The sequence below is a fragment of the Oncorhynchus keta genome, chromosome 35 (assembly GCF_023373465.1).
Source record: "Oncorhynchus keta strain PuntledgeMale-10-30-2019 chromosome 35, Oket_V2, whole genome shotgun sequence".
In the NCBI taxonomy this organism is placed as follows: domain Eukaryota; kingdom Metazoa; phylum Chordata; class Actinopteri; order Salmoniformes; family Salmonidae; genus Oncorhynchus; species Oncorhynchus keta.
In genome coordinates, this window is record NC_068455.1 from 2376112 (window position 1) to 2400925 (window position 24814).

Here is a 24814-nt window from a genome sequence, read left to right on the forward strand (position 1 = left end):
GCTGAATACAACAGGTGTAGTAGACCTTACAGTGAAATGCTGAATACAACAGGTGTAGTAGACCTCACAGTGAAATGCTGAATACAACAAAAAATATTAAGAAATGAAAGTAACAAGTAATTAAAGAGCAGAAGTAAAATAAGAATAGTGAGACAATATACAGGCAGAGTACTGGTACAAGTCAATTATTATATTCCAGGTATAGTTATGTTGTGTGTGTATTATATTCCAGGTATAGTTAAGTTGTGTGTTTTATATTCCAGGTATAGTTATGTTGTGTGTGTATTATATTCCAGGCATAGTTAAGTTGTGTGTTTTATATTCCAGGTATAGTTATGTTGTGTGTGTATTATATTCCAGGTATAGTTATGTTGTGTGTGTTTTATATTCCAGGTATAGTTATGTTGTGTGTGTTTTATATTCCAGGTATAGTTATGTTGTGTGTGTTTTATATTCCAGGTATAGTTATGTTGTGTGTGTTTTATATTCCAGGTATAGTTATGTTGTGTGTGTATTGTATTCCAGGTATAGTTATGTTGTGTGTTTTATATTCCAGGTATAGTTATGTTGTGTGTTTTATATTCCAGGTATAGTTATGTTGTGTGTTTTATATTCCAGGTATAGTTATGTTGTGTGTTTTATATTCCAGGTATAGTTAAGTTGTGTGTTTTATATTCCAGGTATAGTTATGTTGTGTATTTTATTCCAGGTATAGTTAAGTTGTGTGTTTTATATTCCAGGTATAGTTATGTTGTGTGTTTTATATTCCAGGTATAGTTATGTTGTGTGTTTTATATTCCAGGTATAGTTATGTTGTGTGTGTATTATATTCCACGTATAGTTGTTTTGTTGATATATATCAGTGGTGTAAATCTTGGAGGGGAAAAGCAAAGCCACTACACAACACTAAACAATACATTAAGTGCACTATAACGGTGACAAACGGAGTCCACAAACTGTTAGGGCCTACATAAAGCTGTCCCGACGATATTCAATGATGCCATTTCTCTAAAACAGGCTACAGGCTACATGTGCACCACCAAGTCAGAACCATAGGATAAATAAAGGGGGTGTGTAAAGCAGGCAATGAAAGCTCTTACAATATTCAATGATGCCATTTCTCTAAAACAGGCTACAGGCTACATGTGCACCACCAAGTCAGAACCATAGGATAAATAAAGGGGGTGTGTAAAGCAGGCAATGAAAGCTCTTACAATATTCAATGATGCCATTTCTCTGAAACAGGCTACAGGCTACATGTGCACCACCAAGTCAGAACCATAGGATAAATAAAGGGAGGTGTGTAAAGCAGGCAATGAAAGCTCTTACAATATTCAATGATGCCATTTCTCTAAAACAGGCTACAGGCTACATGTGCACCACCAAGTCAGAACCATAGGATAAATAAAGGGGGTGTGTAAAGCAGGCAATGAAAGCTCTTACAATATTCAATGATGCCATTTCTCTGAAACAGGCGACAGGCTACATGTGCACCACCAAGTCAGAACAGTATACATATCTCCCTGGCATATTACATCATTTATGCAGCAGCACACAAGACATTTTGGATTTCGTTGTTCTGTTCCCACTTGAACAGAAAGGTGGTTCGGCGATCCTTCGTAGGCAAATTTTGTCATCAACGTCTTGCATTTTCTGGATTTATGGTGATTTCAAGCCAACTGGGAACTGGAAAAAGGTCAAACCATGAGGTCAGTGATCTTCGGGAATTCCGAGTTGGATGACCTTTCAAAGCGTATTTTCCAGGTCAGAGCTGTTTCCCAGTCAGAGCTTAGTTTCCAGAACGCGGCAGGATTGACAGTGTATTTAACCTTTCTCTGGTCCATGGAGTTGCATGTGAATGTTTATCTTTATAAACTTGTTGTGTAATGTTTATGTCCAATGGCGGATGAGCACCAATACATTTTATGGTCCTTCTGTAGCACAGTTGGTAGAGCATGGCGCTTGTAACGCCAGGGTAGTGGGTTCGATTCCCGGGACCACCCATACGTAGAATGTATGTACACATGACTGTAAGTCGCTTTGGATAAAAGCGTCTGCTAAATGGCATATATTAAGTTTCTCTTCATATGACAAGTGTTGAAAAGAGGATTTGGCAGTAGATTGTCAGCTTGATTAATGACGATGACTGCTTGCTAGGCAAGATTTATAAAGTATGAGAGAGAATCGGGAAGGAGAGTCTGAAGGGGATGGAGTGTGATGAACTGTCACCTCCTGTCCAATGGACTGTCACCTCCTGTCCAATGAACTGTCACCTCCTGTCCAGTCAGACAGCAAGATGATGAGACCAGCCAGGACACACACTACCCTATACACACTTCATAACACACACACACACTTCATAACCCATCCTCATGACAGATAAATCACACACACACACACACACAATACACACTTCATAACCCATATTCCTGACTGAAAATCACACACTCAACACAGTAACAAATACTGTGGACTCATTCAAGGGCACGGCTCTATTCTAAGGACACATCTGGCCCCTTGTTCTATCTGTCGACCTCAGCATTATGCTGATTTAAGTAGCTATGAGATACAACCATTCTTTGATTAAATACTAGGATGACTTCCTTCCCTACTCTACACGATACAAACCCCTGCGCCTACTCAACAGAATGACAGTTACTGAAGTAGTGTGGTGTGCTGACTGGTATTGAAGTATTTATTGTTGTAAATTAATAGTTGTGGTAGTAGTAGTGGTGGTGATGGTAGTAGTAGTGGTGGTGATGGTAGTAGTGGTGGTGGTGATGGTAGTAGTAGTGGTGGTGATGTTAGTAGTAGTGGTGGTGATGGTAGTAGTAGTGGTGGTGATGGTATGGTAGTAGTGGTGGTGATGGTAGTAGTAGTGGTGGTGATGGCAGTAGTAGTGGTGGTGATGGCAGTAGTAGTGGTGGTGATGGTAGTAGTAGTGTAGTGGTGGTGGTGATGACAGCAGTAGTAGTGGTGGTGATGGTAGTAGTAGTGGTGGTGATGGTAGTAGTAGTGGTGGTGATGGTAGTAGTAGTGGTAGTGATGTTAGTAGTAGTGGTGGTGATGGTAGTAGTGGTGGTGATGGTAGTAGTAGTGGTGGTGATGGTAGTAGTGGTGGTGGTGATGGTAGTAGTAGTGGTGGTGATGGTAGTAGTAGTGGTGGTGATGGTAGTAGTAGTGGTAGTGATGGTAGTAGTAGTGGTGGTGATGGTAGTAGTAGTGGTGGTGATGGATGGTAGTAGTGGTGGTGATGGTAGTAGTAGTGGTGGTGATGGTAGTAGTAGTGGTGGTGGTGATGACAGCAGTAGTAGTGGTGGTGATGGTAGTAGTAGTGGTGGTGATGGTAGTAGTAGTGGTGGTGATGGTAGTAGTAGTGGTGGTGATGGTAGTAGTAGTGGTGGTGATGGTAGTAGTAGTGGTGGTGATGGTAGTAGTAGTGGTGGTGATGGTAGTAGTAGTGGTGGTGATGGTAGTAGTAGTGGTGGTGATGGTAGTAGTAGTGGTGGTGATGGTAGTAGTAGTGGTGGTGATGGCAGTAGTAGTGGTGGTGATGGTAGTAGTAGTGGTAGTGACAGCAGTAGTAGTGGTAGTGATGGTAGTAGTAGTGGTAGTGATGTTAGTAGTAGTGGTGGTGATGGTAGTAGTGGTGGTGATGGTAGTAGTAGTGGTGGTGACAGCAGTAGTAGTGGTGGTGACAGCAGTAGTAGTGGTAGTGATGGTGGTAGTGACAGCAGTAGTAGTGGTAGTGATGGTAGTAGTAGTGGTGGTGATGGCAGTAGCAGTGGTGGTGATGGTAGTAGTAGTGGTGGTGATGGCAGTAGTAGTGGTAGTGATGGTAGTAGTAATGGTATTAGTAATGGCAGTAGTAATGGTAGTGATTGCAGTAGGAGTGGTAGTGACAGTTGTAGTAATAGTAGTAGTAGTAGTGACGGTAGTAGCAGTAGTAGTAGTAGTAGCGGCAGTAGTAGTAGTAGTAGTATTAGAATTAGTTAGCAGTGACAGTAGTAGTAGTAATATTAGTGACATTAGTAATAGTAGTAGTAGTGACAGTAGTAGTAGTAGTAGTAGTAGTAGTAGTAGTAGTAGTGACAGCAATAGTAGTAGTAGTAGTATTAGTTGTAGTAATAGCAGTGACAGTAGTAGTAGTAGTGACAGTAGTAGTAGTAATATTAGTGACATTCGTAATAGTAGTAGTAGTGACAGTAGTAGTAGTAGTAGTAGTAGTAGTAGTAGTAGTAGTAGTGACAGCAATAGTAGTAGTAGTAGTATTAGTTGTAGTAATAGCAGTGACAGTAGTAGTAGTAGTAGTAGTAGTGACAGCAGTAGTAGTAGTAGTAGTGACAGCAATAGTAGTAGTAGTAGTATTAGTTGTAGTAATAGCAGTGACAGTAGTAGTAGTAGTGACAGTAGTAGTAATATTAGTGACATTAGTAATAGTAGTAGTAGTGACAGTAGTAGTAGTTGTAGTAATAGTAGTGACAGTAGTAGTACTAATGACAGTAGTAGTAATATTAGTGACATTAGTAAAAGTAGTAGTAGTGACAGTAGTAGTAGTAGTAGTAGTAGTGACAGCAGTAGTAGTAGTAGTAGTAGTGACAGTAGTAGTAGTGACAGCAGTAGTAGTAGTAGTAGTAGTAGTGACAGCAGTAGTAGTAGTGACAGTAGTAGTAGTAGTAGTAGTAGTAGTAGTAGTAGTGACAGTAGTAGTAGTAGTAGTGACAGTAGTAGTAGTAGTAGTGGTGGTAGTGACAGTAGTAGTAGTGACAGCAGTAGTAGTAGTAGTAGTAGTAGTAGTAGTAGTGACAGCAGTAGTAGTGGTAGTAATAGTGACAGCAGTAGTAGTGGTAGTAATAGTAACAGCAGTAGTAGTAGTAGTAGTGGTAGTGACAGTAGTAGTAGTAGTAGTAGTAGTAGTGGTAGTAGCAGTAGTAGTAGTGACAGCAGCAGTAGTAGTAGTAGTAGTAGTAGTAGTAGTGACAGCAGTAGTAGTGGTAGTAATAGTGACAGTAGTATTAGTAGGAGTGGTAGTAGCAGTAGTAGGAGTGGTAGTGACAGTAGTAGTAGTAGTAGTAGTAGTGGTAGTGACAGTAGTAGTAGTAGTAGTAGTAGTAGTAATGACAGCAGTAGTAGTGGTAGTAGCAGTAGTAGGAGTGGTAGTGACAGTAGTAGTAGTAGTAGTAATGACAGCAGTAGTAGTGGTAGTAATAGCAGTGACAGTAGTATTAGTAGGAGTGGTAGTAGTAGTAGTAGTAGTGGTAGCGTGGCAGATGTGTTGCTACCTACCCTCACCACCTGGGGGCGGCCTATCAGGAAGACCAGGATCCAGTTGCAGAGGGAGGTGTTTAGTCCCAGGATCCTTAGCTTAGTGATGAGCTTTGAGGGCACTATGGGGTTGAAAGCTGAGCTCTAGTCAATGAACAACATTCTCACATAAGTGTTCCTTTTGTCCAGGTGGGAAAGGGCAGTGTGGAGAGCAATAGAGATTGCATCATCTGTGGATCTGTTTGGGCGGTATGCAAATTGGAGTGGCTCTAGGGTTTCTGGGATAATGGTATTGGTGTGAGCGATTACCAAACTTTCAAAGCACTTCATGGCTACGGACGTGAGTGCTGCAGGTCTGTAGTCATTTAGGCAGGTTGCCTTTGTGTTCTTGGGCACAGGGACTATGGTGGTCTATGGTGCACTTATTGATAAAGCCAGTGACTGATTTGGTGTACTCCTCAATGCCCTCGGAAGAGTCACGGAACATGTTCCAGTCTGTGATAGCAGAACTATATACCTATAGCTTAGCATCTGCTTCTTTTGGCCAGTAATAGACCGAGTAACTGGTGCTTCCTGCTTTAATTTTTGCTTGTAAGCAGGAATCAGGAGGATAGAAATGTGGTCGGATTTACGAAATGGAGGGTGAGGGAGAGCTTTGTACGTGTCTCTGTGTGTGGGAGTAAAGGTGATAGAGAATTATTTTCCCCTCTGGTTGCACATTTAACATGTTGATATAGATTTGGTAAAACTGATTTAAGTTTCCCTGCATTAAAGTCTCCGGCCACTAGGAGCGCCGCCTCTGGGTGAGTGGTTTCTTGTTGGCTTATTTCCTGATACAGCTGACTGAGTGCGGTCTTAGTGCCAGCAAATGTCTGTGGTGGTAAATAAACAGAAAAGTATAGCTGAAAATTCTCTAGGCAAGTAGTAATGGCAGTAGTAATAGCAGTAGTAATGGCAGTAGTAATGGCAGCAGTAATGGCAGCAGTAATGGCAGTAGTAATGGCAGTAGTAATGGCAGCAGTAATGGCAGTAGTAATGGCAGTAGTAATGGCAGTAGTAATGGCAGTAGTAATGGCAGCAGTAATGGCAGTAGTAATGGCAGCAGTAATGGCAGCAGTAATGGCAGCAGTAATGGCAGTAGTAATAGCAGTAGTAATGGCAGTAGTAATGGCAGCAGTAATGGTAGCAGTAATGGCAGCAGTAATGGCAGCAGTAATGGCAGCAGTAATGGCAGCAGTAATGGCAGTAGTAATGGCAGTAGTAATGGCAGTAGTAATGGTAGCAGTAATGGCAGCAGTAATGGCAGCAGTAATGGCAGTAGTAATGGCAGCAGTAATGGCAGCAGTAATAGCAGTAGTAATGGTAGCAGTAATGGTCATGCCACCATTTCGTTGCTTTTTGAGAAGTGTAACTTGGTCCAATAACATTTGTTATAAAGTGCAAATGTTCAACTTAATAAAACAATAGCTTTCCATACAGATGTTGTGTGGCGTACAGAGAGGAGGCAGTCATTAAAAAATAATGCCATACACTTATTGCACACTGAGTCCATGCAACTTATTATGAGACTTGTTAAGCACATTTTTACTCCTGAACTTATTTAGGCTCCTTGCCATAACAGTGGTTGAATACTTATTGACTCAAGACATTTCAGATTTTCACTTTTAATTCATTTGTAAAAACTTCAAAAAAAACAAAATTCCACTTTGACATTATGGGGTATTGTGTGTAGACCAGTGACACAAAATCTAATTTTAATACAATTTTAAATTCAAGCTGTAACACAAGAAAAGAGCTCTACCAAAATCAAAACAGAGCTCTACCAAAATCAACACAGAGCTCTACCAATCAACACAGAGCTCTACCAATCTCTAGAGATCTAACCCACTGTTCCCCGGCACCCCGGTACATCACAGGTGGTGTCAGAGGAAGGCCTCAACAAACTGTCCTCCAGTCATCCAAGTCCTACTGTTCTCTCTGCTACAGCATGGCAAGCGGTACCGGAGAGCCATGTCTGGGACCAAAAGGCTCCTGAACAGCTTCTACCCCCGAGCCATCAGACTGCTGAACAGTTCATCAAATGGCTACCTGGACTATTTGCATTGACCCCCCTCCCCCCTCCCCCTCCCCTCCCCCTCCCCCTCCCACTCTTCAGGCCATTATTGAATGCAGCTTTGTGACAATAACAGTCTCTGTGTGATGGATAGTTGTGTCTTTCTGTTCTGGACCCCTCAGGTCAACTCACTTCCTGTTAGCCCGTGGTATCAACCCACTTCCTGTTTGCCCGTGCTATCCCAAGGGAGAGAAGAAGAAGGTCCGTGTAGTTCACTCCTATTCTCCAAGGGTAGTGTTCATTAGAGAGCGGCGTAATAAAAATGTTTTCAACATTAAGTTGAACAACAAGCTATTCGTTTTTTTTTAAAGTTTGGATGGCATCTCGCCATTTTCAGACCTTCTTTTTGGCATAATACGCCATCCTCTCCTTCTCTCTCATTGGGCCATGTAATGAGCCAGCTCCTTCTCCAGACTCTGAGTGAAGCGATGGTTGAGGAACAGCAGCTGACCGTGTGGTAATAGACGATGGAGCAGGACATCGATACGGTCACTCTTCAACAGGACCTGAAGAATAAAACAAAACTTTATTGGTCACATGCAGAGAACACAACCGGTGCAAAACCATACCACAAAATACTTCCTCTTTCTTCCAGAGAAACCAGGATCTTAAAAACAAACAGTCTGGAGAGAAATAAACCCCCAGAATGCTACAGTGAAGGTTTACACACCCTAGCAGTTTCCACATTTTGCTGCCTTTCAATTACATCTTAAAAGGGGAAAAAAATATGAATTCCCTTTCATCGATCTACACCACATTTTCAAAGTTAAATAAAAAAAAAATATTCTCCAAATTGTATATTTTTTTAAACAACGAAGATGCGTATGTCTTCACCCCCCTGGAGTTAATACTTCATAGAAGCACCTTTGGCAGCCATTACATCTTTGAATCATTTTGAATACGATTGTGCTAACTTTGCACAACTCTAAGGGCAACAATTATTTTGTGTTTTTCTCAAAATTACTCAAGCTCAATACATTTAGTTGGGATAGAAAAATTATCAGATTTTAAAGTAAATTTAAGTCAGGAATGATTGCTGTACCCATCAGAAACACACAACACCTCTTGGGGGAAAAAAAATATTCTGGTGTGTCATTAAACATTATGTGATTGTCTCACTGGGGAATAAAAACGAGAAGACAGGCAGGTTTTCCTCTAACTTTGTCCCTAGGATTTACTCATATTTATTTCAATCCTGACAAACTCCCCAGTCCCTGTCAGTGACAAGCATACCCATAACATGATGCTGTCACCACAATATCTGGAAATACTGAAAAGCTCTGCCTCACTCTTCTGAACACAAATATTAATGTCCAATAAACACCATAATGGCTTTCAAAGAAGTGTTGAGTTGAATGGTTTCGTCTCAGTTCTGACAAATATTTGATTGAAAGTCAGAGATAAGGTTTGAATATTGCTGTGCGTCAATTAGCCATTTTTGACAAAACAATGAACATTCAGTATTCACAGCCCTAGACTTTTCCACATTTTATTGTGTTACTTATTCTAAATTGGACAGGGGGAAAAAAACACTAATCTAATTAATCTAATCTAATCTAATAAACACAAAACCCCACAATGACAAAGAAAAAACAGGTTTCTAGACATTTATGCAAAAATTATTTTTGGAAATATCACATTTATGTTTTCAGACCCTTTACTCAGTACTTTGTTGAATAACATTTTTGCAGTGATTACAGCCTCCAGTCTTCTTGGGTATGACGCTACAAGCTTAGCACACCTGTATTTGGGGAGTTTCTCCCATTCTTCTCTGCAGATCCTCTCAAGATCTGTCAGGTTGGATGGGGAGCGTTGCTGCACAGCTATTTTCAGGTCTCTCCAGAGATCTTAGATTGGGATCAAGTCGAGGCATTGGCTGGTCCACTCAAAGACATTCAGAGACCTGTCCCAAAGTCACTCCTGTGGTGTATTGTCTGTGTGCTTAGGGTCATTGCCCTGTTGGAAGGTGAACCTTCGCCCCAGTCTGAGGTCTTAAGCGCTCTGGGGCAGGTTTTCATCAAGGATCTCTCTGTACTTTGCTCCATTCATCATTTCCTCGATCCTGACTAGTCTCCCAGTCCCTTCCGCTGAGAAACATCCCAACAGCATGATGCTGCCACCACCATGCTTCACCGTGCTTCACCATAGGGATGGTGCCAGGTTTCCTCCAGACCTGACGCTTGGCATTCAGGCCAAAGAATTCAATCTTGGTTTCATCAGACTAGAGAATCTTGTTTTTTATGGTCTGAGAGTCTTTAGGGACCTTTTGGCTAACTCCAAGCGGGCTGTCATGTACTGACGAGTGGCTTCCATCTGACCACTACCATAAAGGCCTGATTGGTAGAGTGCTGCCGAGATGGTTATCCTTCTGGAAGGTTCTCCCATCTCCACAGAGGAACTCTGGAGCTCTGTCAGAGTGACCATCTGGTTCTTGGTCACCTCCCTGACAAAGGCTGTTTTCCCCTGATTGCTCAGTTTGGCTGAGAATAATGGAGAATAATGGAGGCCACTGTGTTCTTGGGGATCTTCAATGCTGCAGACATGTTTTAGTACCCTTCCCCAGATCTGTGCCTCGACACAATCCTGTCTCAGAGCTCTAAGAGTAATCCCTTTGACCTCATGGCTTGGTTTTTCCTCTGACATGCACAGTCAACTGTGGACCTTATATCGACAGGTGTGTGCCTTTACAAATCATGTCCAATCAATTGAATTTACCACAGGTGGACTCCTGAAGGCTAGGACCCAGTGGCAGGGTGATGGCTAGGACCCAGTGGCAGGGTGAAGGCTAGGACCCTGTGGCATGGTGAAGGCTAGGACCCAGTGGCCAGGGTGAAGGCTAGGACCCAGTGACCAGGGTGAAGGCTAGGACCCAGTGAGCAGGGTGAAGGCTAGGACCCAGTGGCCAGGGTGAAGGCTAGGACCCAGTGACCAGGGTGAAGGCTAGGACCCAGTGACCAGGGTGAAGGCTAGGACCCAGTGACCAGGGTGAAGGCTAGGACCCAGTGGCAGGGTGACCAGGGGGAAGGCTAGGCCCCAGTGACCAGGGTGAAGGTCAGGACCCAGTGGCAGGGTGAAGGCTAGGACCCAGTGGCAGGGTGATGGCTAGGACCCAGTGGCAGGGTGAAGGCTAGGACCCAGTGGCATGGTGAAGGCTAGGACCCAGTGGCCAGGGTGAAGGCTAGGACCCAGTGACCAGGGTGAAGGCTAGGACCCAGTGAGCAGGGTGAAGGCTAGGACCCAGTGGCCAGGGTGAAGGCTAGGACCCAGTGACCAGGGTGAAGGCTAGGACCTAGTGGCCAGGGTGAAGGCTAGGACCCAGTGACCAGGGTGAAGGCTAGGACCCAGTGGCCAGGGTGAAGGCTAGGACCCAGTGGCCAGGGTGAAGGCTAGGACCCAGTGAGCAGGGTGAAGGGTAGGACCTAGTGGCAGGGTGAAGGCTAGGACCTAGTGGCCAGGGTGAAGGCTAGGACCTAGTGGCCAGGGTGAAGGCTAGGACCCAGTGACCAGGGTGAAGGCTAGGACCCAGTGGCCAGGGTGAAGGCTAGGACCCAGTGACCAGGGTGAAGGCTAGGACCCAGTGACCAGGGTGAAGGCTGGGACCCAGTGACCAGGGTGAAGGCTAGGACCCAGTGACCAGGGTGAAGGCTAGGACCCAGTGACCAGGGTGAAGGCTAGGACCCAGTGGCAGGGTGAAGGCTAGGACCCAGTGGCCAGGGTGAAGGCTAGGACCCAGTGACCAGGGTGAAGGCTAGGACCCAGTAACCAGGGTGAAGGCTAGGACCCAGTGACCAGGGTGAAGGCTAGGACCTAGTGGCCAGGATGAAGGCTAGGACCCAGTGGCCAGGGTGAAGGCTAGGACCGAGTGGCCAGGGTGAAGGCTAGGACCCAGTGACCAGGGTGAAGGCTCGGACCGAGTGGCCAGGGTGAAGGCTAGGACCCAGTGACCAGGGTGAAGGCTAGGACCGAGTGGCCAGGGTGAAGGCTAGGACCCAGTGACCAGGGTGAAGGCTAGGACCTAGTGGCCAGGGTGAAGGCTAGGACCCAGTGACCAGGGTGAAGGCTAGGACCGAGTGGCCAGGGTGAAGGCTAGGACCCAGTGACCAGGGTGAAGGCTAGGACCCAGTGACCAGGGTGAAGGCTAGGACCCAGTGGCAGGGTGAAGGCTAGGACCCAGTAGCCAGGGTGAAGGCTAGGACCCAGTGACCAGGGTGAAGGCTAGGACCCAGTGACCTGGGTGAAGGCTAGGACCCAGTGACCAGGGTGAAGGCTAGGACCTAGTGGCCAGGGTGAAGGCTAGGACCCAGTGACCAGGGTGAAGGCTAGGACCGAGTGGCCAGGGTGAAGGCTAGGACCCAGTGACCAGGGTGATGGCTAGGACCCAGTGGCAGGGTGAAGGCTAGGACCCAGTGACCAGGGTGAAGGCTAGGACCCAGTGGCCAGGGTGATGGCTAGGACCCAGTGGCCAGGGTGATGGCTAGGACCCAGTGGCAGGGTGATGGCTAGGACCCAGTGGCCAGGGTGATGGCTAGGACCCAGTGGCAGGGTGAAGGCTAGGACCCAGTGACCAGGGTGAAGGCTAGGACCCAGTGGCCAGGGTGATGGCTAGGACCCAGTGGCCAGGGTGAAGGCTAGGACCCAGTGGCCAGGGTGAAGGCTAGGACCCAGTGACCAGGGTGAAGGCTAGGACCCAGTGACCAGGGTGAAGGCTAGGACCCAGTGACCAGGGTGAAGGCTAGGACCCAGTGACCAGGGTGAAGGCCAGGGCCCAGTGGCAGGGTGAAGGCTAGGACCCAGTGGCAGGGTGATGGCTAGGACCCAGTGGCAGGGTGAAGGCTAGGACCCAGTGGCATGGTGAAGGCTAGGACCCAGTGGCCAGGGTGAAGGCTAGGACCCAGTGACCAGGGTGAAGGCTAGGACCCAGTGAGCAGGGTGAAGGCTAGGACCCAGTGGCCAGGGTGAAGGCTAGGACCCAGTGACCAGGGTGAAGGCTAGGACCTAGTGGCCAGGGTGAAGGCTAGGACCCAGTGACCAGGGTGAAGGCTAGGACCCAGTGGCCAGGGTGAAGGCTAAGACCCAGTGGCCAGGGTGAAGGCTAGGACCCAGTGAGCAGGGTGAAGGCTATGAGCTAGTGGCAGGGTGAAGGCTAAGACCCAGTGACCAGGGTGAAGGCTAGGACCCAGTGGCCAGGGTGAAGGCTAGGACCCAGTGACCAGGGTGAAGGCTAGGACCCAGTGACCAGGGTGAAGGCTAGGACCCAGTGGCAGGGTGACCAGGGGAAGGCTAGGCCCCAGTGACCAGGGTGAAGGTCAGGACCCAGTGGCAGGGTGAAGGCTAGGACCCAGTGGCAGGGTGATGGCTAGGACCCAGTGGCAGGGTGAAGGCTAGGACCCAGTGGCATGGTGAAGGCTAGGACCCAGTGGCCAGGGTGAAGGCTAGGACCCAGTGACCAGGGTGAAGGCTAGGACCCAGTGAGCAGGGTGAAGGCTAGGACCCAGTGGCCAGGGTGAAGGCTAGGACCCAGTGGCAGGGTGATGGCTAGGACCCAGTGGCCAGGGTGATGGCTAGGACCCAGTGGCAGGGTGAAGGCTAGGACCCAGTGACCAGGGTGAAGGCTAGGACCCAGTGGCCAGGGTGATGGCTAGGACCCAGTGGCCAGGGTGAAGGCTAGGACCCAGTGGCCAGGGTGAAGGCTAGGACCCAGTGACCAGGGTGAAGGCTAGGACCCAGTGACCAGGGTGAAGGCTAGGACCCAGTGACCAGGGTGAAGGCTAGGACCCAGTGACCAGGGTGAAGGCCAGGGCCCAGTGGCAGGGTGAAGGCTAGGACCCAGTGGCAGGGTGATGGCTAGGACCCAGTGGCAGGGTGAAGGCTAGGACCCAGTGGCATGGTGAAGGCTAGGACCCAGTGGCCAGGGTGAAGGCTAGGACCCAGTGACCAGGGTGAAGGCTAGGACCCAGTGAGCAGGGTGAAGGCTAGGACCCAGTGGCCAGGGTGAAGGCTAGGACCCAGTGACCAGGGTGAAGGCTAGGACCTAGTGGCCAGGGTGAAGGCTAGGACCCAGTGACCAGGGTGAAGGCTAGGACCCAGTGGCCAGGGTGAAGGCTAAGACCCAGTGGCCAGGGTGAAGGCTAGGACCCAGTGAGCAGGGTGAAGGCTATGAGCTAGTGGCAGGGTGAAGGCTAAGACCCAGTGACCAGGGTGAAGGCTAGGACCCAGTGGCCAGGGTGAAGGCTAGGACCCAGTGACCAGGGTGAAGGCTAGGACCCAGTGACCAGGGTGAAGGCTAGGACCCAGTGGCAGGGTGACCAGGGGGAAGGCTAGGCCCCAGTGACCAGGGTGAAGGTCAGGACCCAGTGGCAGGGTGAAGGCTAGGACCCAGTGGCAGGGTGATGGCTAGGACCCAGTGGCAGGGTGAAGGCTAGGACCCAGTGGCATGGTGAAGGCTAGGACCCAGTGGCCAGGGTGAAGGCTAGGACCCAGTGACCAGGGTGAAGGCTAGGACCCAGTGAGCAGGGTGAAGGCTAGGACCCAGTGGCCAGGGTGAAGGCTAGGACCCAGTGACCAGGGTGAAGGCTAGGACCTAGTGGCCAGGGTGAAGGCTAGGACCCAGTGACCAGGGTGAAGGCTAGGACCCATTGGCCAGGGTGAAGGCTAGGACCCAGTGGCCAGGGTGAAGGCTAGGACCCAGTGAGCAGGGTGAAGGGTAGGACCCAGTGGCAGGGTGAAGGCTAGGACCTAGTGGCCAGGGTGAAGGCTAGGACCAGTGGCCAGGGTGAAGGCTAGGACCCAGTGACCAGGGTGAAGGCTAGGACCCAGTGGCCAGGGTGAAGGCTAGGACCCAGTGACCAGGGTGAAGGCTAGGACCCAGCTAGGACCCAGTGCAAACACCTATGACAACCAGTGGAACAGCCACTTGCATCTAAATCTTGTTGGGGGAGGGGGAGAAGGGGGTGAGAAGGATTACTTACCCTTACGTACCCTTACTTACCCTTACTTACTTAGGACCCAGTGACCAGGGTGAAGGCTAGGACCTAGTGGCCAGGATGAAGGCTAGGACCCAGTGGCCAGGGTGAAGGCTAGGACCGAGTGGCCAGGGTGAAGGCTAGGACCCAGTGACCAGGGTGAAGGCTAGGACCGAGTGGCCAGGGTGAAGGCTAGGACCCAGTGACCAGGGTGAAGGCTAGGACCGAGTGGCCAGGGTGAAGGCTAGGACCGAGTGGCCAGGGTGAAGGCTAGGACCCAGTGACCAGGGTGAAGGCTAGGACCCAGTGACCAGGGTGAAGGCTAGAGGACCGAGTGGCCAGGGTGAAGGCTAGGACCCAGTGACCAGGGTGAAGTCTAGGACCGAGTGGCCAGGGTGAAGGCTAGGACCCAGTGACCAGGGTGAAGGCTAGGACCGAGTGGCCAGGGTGAAGGCTAGGACCCAGTGACCAGGGTGAAGGCTAGGACCTAGTGGCCAGGGTGAAGGCTAGGACCCAGTGACCAGGGTGAAGGCTAGGACCGAGTGGCCAGGGTGAAGGATAGGACCCAGTGACCAGGGTGAAGGCTAGGACCGAGTGGCCAGGGTGAAGGCTAGGACCCAGTGGCAGGGTGAAGGCTAGGACCCAGTGGCCAGGGTGAAGGCTAGGACCCAGTGACCAGGGTGAAGGCTAGGACCCAGTGACCAGGGTGAAGGCTAGGACCCAGTGACCAGGGTGAAGGCTAGGACCTAGTGGCCAGGGTGAAGGCTAGGACCCAGTGACCAGGGTGAAGGCTAGGACCGAGTGGCCAGGGTGAAGGCTAGGACCCAGTGACCAGGGTGAAGGCTAGGACCGAGTGGCCAGGGTGAAGGCTAGGACCCAGTGACCAGGGTGAAGGCTAGGACCGAGTGGCCAGGGTGAAGGCTAGGACCCAGTGACCAGGGTGAAGGCTAGGACCGAGTGGCCAGGGTGAAGGCTAGGACACAGTGACCAGGGTGAAGACTAGGACCTAGTGGCCAGGGTGAAGGCTAGGACCCAGTGACCAGGGTGAAGGCTAGGACCCAGTGACCAGGGTGAAGGCTAGGACCTATTGGCCAGGTTGAAGGCTAGGACCCAGTGACCAGGGTGATGGCTAGGACCCAGTGGCAGGGTGAAGGCTAGGACCCAGTGACCAGGGTGAAGGCTAGGACCCAGTGGCCAGGGTGATGGCTAGGACCCAGTGGCAGGGTGAAGGCTAGGACCCAGTGGCCAGGGTGAAGGCTAGGACCCAGTGGCCAGGGTGAAGGCTAGGACCCAGTGACCAGGGTGAAGGCTAGGACCCAGTGACCAGGGTGAAGGCTAGGACCTAGTGGCCACGGTGAAGGCTAGGACCCAGTGACCAGGGTGAAGGCTAGGACCCAGTGGCCAGGGTGATGGCTAGGACCCAGTGGCAGGGTGAAGGCTAGGACCCAGTGGCCAGGGTGAAGGCTAGGACCCAGTGGCCAGGGTGAAGGCTAGGACCCAGTGACCAGGGTGAAGGCTAGGACCCAGTGACCAGGGTGAAGGCTAGGACCTAGTGGCCAGGGTGAAGGCTAGGACCCAGTGACCAGGGTGAAGGCTAGGACCCAGTGGCCAGGGTGAAGGCTAGGACCCAGTGGCCAGGGTGATGGCTAGGACCCAGTGGCCAGGGTGATGGCTAGGACCCAGTGGCCAGGGTGAAGGCTAGGACCCAGTGGCCAGGGTGAAGGCTAGGACCCAGTGGCCAGGGTGATGGCTAGGACCCAGTGGCAGGGTGAAGACTAGGACCCAGTGGCCAGGGTGAAGGCTAGGACCCAGTGGCCAGGGTGAAGGCTAGGACCCAGTGGCCAGGGTGATGGCTAGGACCCAGTGGCAGGGTGATGGCTAGGACCCAGTGGCCAGGGTGATGGCTAGGACCCAGTGGCAGGGTGAAGGCTAGGACCCAGTGGCAGGGTGAAGGCTAGGACCCAGTGACCAGGGTGAAGGCTAGGACCCAGTGGCCAGGGTGATCGCTAGGACCCAGTGGCAGGGTGAAGGCTAGGACCCAGTGGCCAGGGTGAAGGCTAGGACCCAGTGGCCAGGGTGAAGGCTAGGACCCAGTGGCAGGGTGAAGGCTAGGACCCAGTGACCAGGGTGAAGGCTAGGACCCAGTGGCCAGGGTGATGGCTAGGACCCAGTGGCAGGGTGAAGGCTAGAACCCAGTGGCCAGGGTGAAGGCTAGGACCCAGTGGCCAGGGTGAAGGCTAGGACCCAGTGGCCAGGGTGAAGGCTAGGACCCAGTGAGCAGGGTGAAGGCTAGGACCTAGTGGCAGGGTGAAGGCTAGGACCTAGTGGCCAGGGTGAAGGCTAGGACCCAGTGGCCAGGGTGAAGGCTAGGACCCAGTGAGCAGGGTGAAGTCTAGGACCTAGTGGCAGGGTGAAGGCTAGGACCTAGTGGCCAGGGTGAAGGCTAGGACCTAGTGGCCAGGGTGAAGGCTAGGACCCAGTGACCAGGGTGAAGGCTAGGACCCAGTGACCAGGGTGAAGGCTAGGACCCAGTGGCCAGGGTGAAGGCTAGGACCCAGTGGCCAGGGTGAAGGCTAGGACCCAGTGGCCAGGGTGATGGCTAGGACCCAGTGGCCAGGGTGATGGCTAGGACCCAGTGGCCAGGTTGATGGCTAGGACCCAGTGGCCAGGGTGATGGCTAGGCCCCAGTGACCAGGGTGAAGTCTAGGACCCAGTGGCCAGAGTGAAGGCTAGGACCCAGTGGCCAGGGTGAAGGCTAGGACCCAGTGAGCAGGGTGAAGGCTAGGACCCAGTGAGCAGAGTGAAGGCTAGCCCCGGTGACCAGGGTGAAGGCTAGGACCCAGTGAGCAAGGTGAAGGCTAGGCCCCAGTGACCAGGGTGAAGGCTAGGACCTAGTGACAAGGGTGAAGGCAAGGACCCAGTGACCAGGGTGAAGGCTAGGCCCCAGTGACCAGGGTGAAGGCTAGGAGCCAGTGAGCAGGGTGACCAGGGTGAAGGCTAGGACCTAGTGACCAGGGTGAAGGCTAGGACCCAGTGGCCAGGGTGAAGGCTAGGACCCAGTGGCCAGGGTGATGGCTAGGACCCAGTGGCAGGGTGAAGACTAGGACCCAGTGGCCAGGGTGAAGGCTAGGACCTAGTGGCCAGGGTGAAGGCTTGGACCCAGTGGCCAGGGTGATGGCTAGGACCCAGTGGCAGGGTGATGGCTAGGACCCAGTGGCCAGGGTGATGGCTAGGACCCAGTGGCAGGGTGAAGGCTAGGACCCAGTGGCAGGGTGAAGGCTAGGACCCAGTGACCAGGGTGAAGGCTAGGACCCAGTGGCCAGGGTGAAGGCTAGGACCCAGTGGCAGGGTGAAGGTAGGACCCAGGGTGAAGGCTAGGACCCAGTGGCCAGGGTGAAGGCTAGGCCCCAGTGGCCAGGGTGAAGGCTAGGACCCAGTGAGCAGGGTGAAGGCTAGGACCTAGTGGCAGGGTGAAGGCTAGGACCTAGTGGCCAGGGTGAAGGCTAGGACCCAGTGGCCAGGGTGAAGGCTAGGACCCAGTGAGCAGGGTGAAGGCTAGGACCTAGTGGCAGGGTGAAGGCTAGGACCCAGTGGCCAGGGTGAAGGCTAGGACCCAGTGGCCAGGGTGAAGGCTAGGACCCAGTGACCAGGGTGAAGGCTAGGACCCAGTGACCAGGGTGAAGGCTAGGACCCAGTGGCCAGGGTGAAGGCTAGGACCCAGTGGCCAGGGTGAAGGCTAGGACCCAGTGGCCAGGGTGATGGCTAGGACCCAGTGGCCAGGGTGATGGCTAGGACCCAGTGGCCAGGGTGATGGCTAGGACCCAGTGGCCAGGGTGATCAGGGGGAAGGCTAGGCCCCAGTGACCAGGGTGAAGTCTAGGACCCAGTGGCCAGAGTGAAGGCTAGGACCCAGTGGCCAGGGTGAAGGCTAGGACCCAGTGAGCAGGGTGAAGGCTAGGACCCAGTGAGCAGAGCGAAGGCTAGCCCCCGGTGACCAGGGTGAAGGCTAGGACCCAGTGAGCAGGGTGAAGGCTAGGCCCCAGTGACCAGGGTGAAGGCTAGGACCCAGTGACAAGGGTGAAGGCAAGGACCCAGTGACCAGGGTGAAGGCTAGGCCCCAGTGACCAGGGTGAAGGCTAGGAGCCAGTGAGCAGGGTGACCAGGGTGAAGGCTAGGACCTAGTGACCAGGGTGAAGGCTAGGCCCCAGTGACCAGGGTGAAGGCTAGGAGCCAGTGAGCAGGGTGACCATGGTGACCAGGGTGAAGGCTAGGACCTAGTGACCAGGGTGAAGGCTAGGCCCCAGTGACCAGGGTGACCAGGGTGAAGGCTAGGATCCAGTGACCAGGGTGAAGGCTAGGCCCCAGTGACCAGGGTGAAGTCTAGGCCCCAGTGACCAGGGTGAAGGCTAGGACCCAGTGACCAGGGTGAAGTCTAGGCCCCAGTGACCAGGGTGAAGGCTAGGACCCAGTGACCAGGGTGAAGGCTAGGCCCCAGTGACCAGGGTGAAGGCTAGGAGCCAGTGAGCAGGGTGACCAGGGTGACCAGGGTAAAGGCTAGGACCTAGTGACCAGGGTGAAGGCTAGGCCCCAGTGACCAGGGTGAAGGCTAGGAGCCAGTGAGCAGGGTGACCAGGGTGACCAGGGTGAAGGCTAGGACCTAGTGACCAGGGTGAAGGCTAGGCCCCAGTGACCAGGGTGACCAGGGTGAAGGCTAGGCCCCAGTGACCAGGGTGACCAGGGTGAAGGCTAGGACCCAGTCACCAGGGTGAAAGCTAGGCCCCAGTGACCAGGGTGAAGGCTAGGCCCCAGTGACCAGGGTGAAGTCTAGGCCCCAGTGACCAGGGTGAAGACTAGGACCCAGTGACCAGGGTGAAGGCTAGGCCCCAGTGACCAGGGTGAAGTCTAGGCCCCAGTGACCAGGGTGAAGGCTAGGCCCCAGTGACCAGGGTGAAGGCTAGGAGCCAGTGAGCAGGGTGACCAGGGTGACCAGGGTGAAGGCTAGGACCCAGTGACCAGGGTGAAGGCTAGGCCCCAGTGACCAGAGGTGAAGACTAGGACCCAGTGACCAGGGTGAAGGCTAGGCCCCAGTGACCAGGGTGAAGTCTAGGCCCCAGTGACCAGGGTGAAGGCTAGGCCCCAGTGACCAGGGTGAAGGCTAGGAGCCAGTGAGCAGGGTGACCAGGGTGACCAGGGTGAAGGCTAGGACCCAGTGACCAGGGTGAAGGCTAGGCCCCAGTGACCAGGGTGAAGGCTAGGAGCCAGTGAGCAGGGTGACCAGGGTGACCAGGGTGAAGGCTAGGACCTAGTGACCAGGGTGAAGGCTAGGCCCCAGTGACCAGGGTGACCAGGGTGAAGGCTAGGACCCAGTGACCAGGGTGAAGGCTAGGCCCCAGTGACCAGGGTGACCAGGGTGAAGGCTAGGACCCAGTGACCAGGGTGAAGGCTAGGCCCCAGTGACCAGGGTGAAGTCTAGGCCCCAGTGACCAGAGTGAAGGCTAGGACCCAGTGACCAGGGTGAAGGCTAGGACCCAGTGACCAGGGTGAAGGCTAGGACCCACATCTCTCACCTCACTCCCCGTCCCCAGCATGCGTAGATGTTCCAGACAGTGTCTGGTGATGCTCTTCAGGGTCCCCTCAGCCAGAAGCAGGTTCTCATGGGGCTCAGTGACCAGGGTGAAGGCTAGGCTCTGGACCCCCAGCCACAGAGCACTCCTCTCCCCAGCCCAGGGGTCTCCCCTCCCCAGCCGCTGAACCCCGCTGTCAGCCTCTTGGAGAGCCACCAGCTCCTCTCCCAGTACGGTCTCTACCAACACCCGGCCTGACGCCTCACGGGACAGGGTCACTGCACTACGCACCTGCCTGAGAGAGGGATGGAGTAGAGAGAGGGATGGAGTAGAGAGAGGGATGGAGTAGAGAGAGGGATGGAGTAGAGAGAGGGATGGAGTAGAGAGAGGGATGGAGTAGAGAGAGGGATGGAGTAGAGAGAGGGATGGAGTAGAGAGAGGGATGGAGTAGAGAGAGGGATGGAGTAGAGAGAGGGATGGAGTAGAGATAGGGATGGAAATAGAGAGGGATGGAGTAGAGAGGGATGGAGATGGAGTAGAGAGAGGGATGGAGTAGAGAGCGGGATGGAGTAGAGAGAGGGATGGAATAGAGAGGGATGGAGTAGAGAGTGGGATGGAGTAGAGAGAGGGATGGAGTAGAGAGAGGGATGGAGTAGAGAGAGGGATGGAGTAGAGAGAGGGATGGAGTAGAGAGAGGGATGGAGTAGAGAGAGGGATGGAGTAGAGAGAAGGATGGAGTAGAGAGAGGGATGGAGTAGAGAGCGGGATGGAGTAGAGAGAGGGATGGAGTAGAGAGAGGGATGGAGTAGAGAGAGGGATGGAGTAGAGAGAGGGATGGAGTAGAGAGAGGGATGGAGTAGAGAGAGCGGGATGGAGTAGAGAGAGGGATGGAGTAGAGAGAGGGATGGAGTAGAGAGAGGGATGGAGTAGAGAGAGGGATGGAGTAGAGAGCGGGATGGAGTAGAGAGCGGGATGGAGTAGAGAGGGATGGAGTAGAGAGAGGGATGGAGTAGAGAGGGATGGAGTAGAGAGGGATGGAGTAGAGAGAGGGATGGAGTAGAGAGAGGGATGGAGTAGAGAGAGGGATGGAGTAGAGAGAGAGAGAGAGAGTTATTATACCTGCTAGCAACACCTGGCATGAGCAACACCGGACTGGGTCACTGTACTCCACACCTGCCTGAGAGACAGAGATGGTATTATGGAAAGAGAGAGATAGTTTGGTCGACACAGACAGTTAGCAACAAGCCCTCGGGAGAGCCGGTGTCCAAACAGTAGTCGAGCGACAGCTTTTTCGCCCATCGTGTCATTCACAGGGAGCCAGCGATAGCCAACTCTATCAAGCAGCAGCCCTCCTCCCTACCGGCCACCACACAACAGCTGCTAGTTGGAGGCAAGCCGCTTTTTTCAACATCAAGCCAGCAGCGTGCCTACTTCCTGTCGCCACTTATGTTGATATATGTGTAGATTATGCTATGAGTGTGGGCTACCACTTATGTTGATATATGTGTAGATTATGAGTGTGGGCTACCACTTATGTTGATATATGTGTAGATTATGAGTGTGGGCTACCACTTATGTTGATATATGTGTAGATTATGCTATGAGTGTGGGCTACCACTTATGTTGATATATGTGTAGATTATGAGTGTGGGCTACCACTTATGTTGATATATGTGTAGATTATGCTATGAGTGTGGGCTACCACTTATGTTGATATATGTGTAGATTATGAGTGTGGGCTACCACTTATGTTGATATATGTGTAGATTATGCTATGAGTGTGGGCTACTACTTATGTTGATATATGTGTAGATTATGCTATGAGTGTGGGCTACTACTTATGTTGATATATGTGTAGATTATGCTATGAGTGTGGGCTACTACTTATGTTGATATATGTGTAGATTATGCTATGAGTGTGGGCTACTACTTATGTTGATATATGTGTAGATTATGCTATGAGTGTGGGCTACTACTTATGTTGATATATGTGTAGATTATGCTATGAGTGTGGGCTACTACTTATGTTGATATATGTGTAGATTATGCTATGAGTGTGGGCTACTACTTATGTTGATATATGTGATTAGATTATGCTATGAGTGTGGGCTACTACTTATGTTGATATATGTGTAGATTATGCTATGAGTGTGGGCTACCACTTATGTTGATATATGTGTAGATTATGCTATGAGTGTGGGCTACTACTTATGTTGATATATGTGTAGATTATGCTATGAGTGTGGGCTACTACTTATGTTGATATATGTGTAGATTATGCTATGAGTGTGGGCTACTACTTATGTTGATATATGTGTAGATTATGCTATGAGTGTGGGCTACTACTTATGTTGATATATGTGTAGATTATGCTATGAGTGTGGGCTACCACTTATGTTGATATATGTGTAGATTATGCTATGAGTGTGGGCTACCATTTATGTTGATATATGTGTAGATTATGCTATGAGTGTGGGCTACTACTTATGTTGATATATGTGTAGATTATGCTATGAGTGTGGGCTACCACCCAGCAATGCAAATCACGTCTTGAATTGCAAACTCCCCTCGCCCGCTGGCGGTAGGAATGTATAGCCTTGTGAAGGCAGAACATAACACAGGGGGAATGTTTTCTCCCATCTGGCATCCTGTTCCCTATATAGAACACTACTGTAGACCAGGACCCTATTCCCTATATAGAACACTACTGTAGACCAGGACCCTATATAGAACACTACTGTAGACCAGGACCCTATTCCCTATATAGAACACTACTGTTGACCAGGGCCCTATTCCCTATATAGAACACTACTGTAGACCAGGACCCTATTCCCTATATAGTACACTACTGTAGACCAGGACCCTATATAGAACACTACTGTTGACCAGGGCCCTATTCCCTATATAGAACACTACTGTAGACCAGGACCCTATTCCATATATAGTACACTACTGTAGACCAGTACCCTATAGAGAACACTACTGTAGACCAGGACCCTATTATAGAACACTACTGTAGACCAGGACCCTATATAGAACACTACTGTAGACCAGGACCCTATGTAGTACACTACTGTTGACCAGGACCCTATTCCCTATATAGAACACTACTGTAGACCAGGACCCTATATAGAACACTACTGTTGACCAGGACCCTATTCCCTATATAGAACACTACTGTAGACCAGGCCCTATATAGAACACTACTGTTGACCAGGACCCTATATAGAACACTACTGTAGACCAGGCCCTACCCTATATAGAACACTACTGTAGACCAGAGCCCTATATAGAACACTACTGTAGACCAGGGCCCTATTCCCTATATAGAACACTACTGTAGACCAGGACCCTATATAGAACACTACTGTAGACCAGGGCCCTATTCCCTATATAGAACACTACTGTTGACCAGGGCCCTATTCCCTATATAGAACACTACTGTAGACCAGGACCCTATTCCCTATAGAACACTACTGTTGACCAGGACCCTATTCCCTATATAGAACACTACTGTAGACCATGACCCTATTCCCTATATAGAACACTACTGTAGACCTGCTGTAGACCAGAGCCCTATATAGAACACTACTGTTGACCAGAGCCCTATATAGAACACTACTGTTGACCAGGACCCTATATAGAACACTACTGTTGACCAGGGCCCTATTCCCTATATAGAACACTACTGTTGACCAGGGCCCTATTCCCTATATAGAACACTACTGTAGACCAGGACCCTATTCCCTATATAGAACACTACTGTTGACCAGGACCCTATTCCCTATATAGAACACTACTGTAGACCAGGACCCTATTCCCTATATAGAACACTACTGTAGACCAGGACCCTATTCCCTATATAGAACACTACTGTTGACCAGGACCCTATTCCCTATATAGAACACTACTGTAGACCAGGACCCTATTCCCTATATAGAACACTACTGTTGACCAGGGCCCTATTCCCTATATAGAACACTACTGTTGACCAGGACCCTATATAGTACACTACTGTAGACCAGGACCCTATTCCCTATATAGAACACTACTGTAGACCAGGACCCTATTCCCTATATAGAACACTACTGTAGACCAGGACCCTATTCCCTATATAGTACACTACTGTAGACCAGGAACCTATTCCCTATATAGAACACTACTGTAGACCAGGACCATATTCCCTATATAGAACACTACTGTAGACCATGACCCTATTCCCTATATAGTACACTACTGTAGACCAGGACCCTATTCCCTATATAGAACACTACTGTAGACCAGGACCCTATTCCCTATATAGTACACTACTGTAGACCAGGACCCTATTCCCTATATAGAACACTACTGTAGACCAGGACCCTATTCCCTATATAGTACACTACTGTAGACCAGGACCCTATTCCCTATATAGAACACTACTGTAGACCAGGACCCTATATAGAACACTACTGTAGACCAGGACCCTATTCCCTATATAGAACACTACTGTAGACCAGGACCCTATTCCCTATATAGAACACTACTGTAGACCAGGGCCCTATTCCCTATATAGAACACTACTGTAGACCAGGACCCTATATAGAACACTACTGTTGACCAGGGCCCTATTCCCTATATAGTACACTACTGTAGACCAGGACACTATTCCCTATATAGAACACTACTGTAGACCAGGACCCTATATAGAACACTACTGTTGACCAGGGCCCTATTCCCTATATAGTACACTACTGTAGACCAGGACACTATTCCCTATATAGAACACTACTGTAGACCAGGACCCTATATAGAACACTACTGTTGACCAGGACCCTATTCCCTATATAGAACACTACTGTTGACCAGGGCCCTATTCCCTATATAGAACACTACTGTAGACCAGGACCCTATATAGAACACTACTGTTGA

At 50.7% G+C, this 24814-nt stretch overlaps 1 protein-coding gene across 1 annotated transcript in view; it reads right to left on the reverse strand.

The window, feature by feature from the left end:
• Positions 1-7400: 7400 nt before the first annotated feature.
• The window catches only part of ap5s1 (adaptor related protein complex 5 subunit sigma 1), a 28080-nt gene continuing 10666 nt past the window's right edge, over positions 7401-24814 (reverse strand). Inside the window, exons 2-3 of the mRNA XM_052495925.1 lie at positions 19907-20198; positions 7401-7884 (exon numbers count right to left, since the gene is read on the reverse strand). Of these exons, the coding sequence (XP_052351885.1) occupies positions 7756-7884; positions 19907-20198 (421 nt within the window). The 3' untranslated portion in view covers positions 7401-7755. The remainder of the gene's footprint in view (positions 7885-19906; positions 20199-24814) is intronic.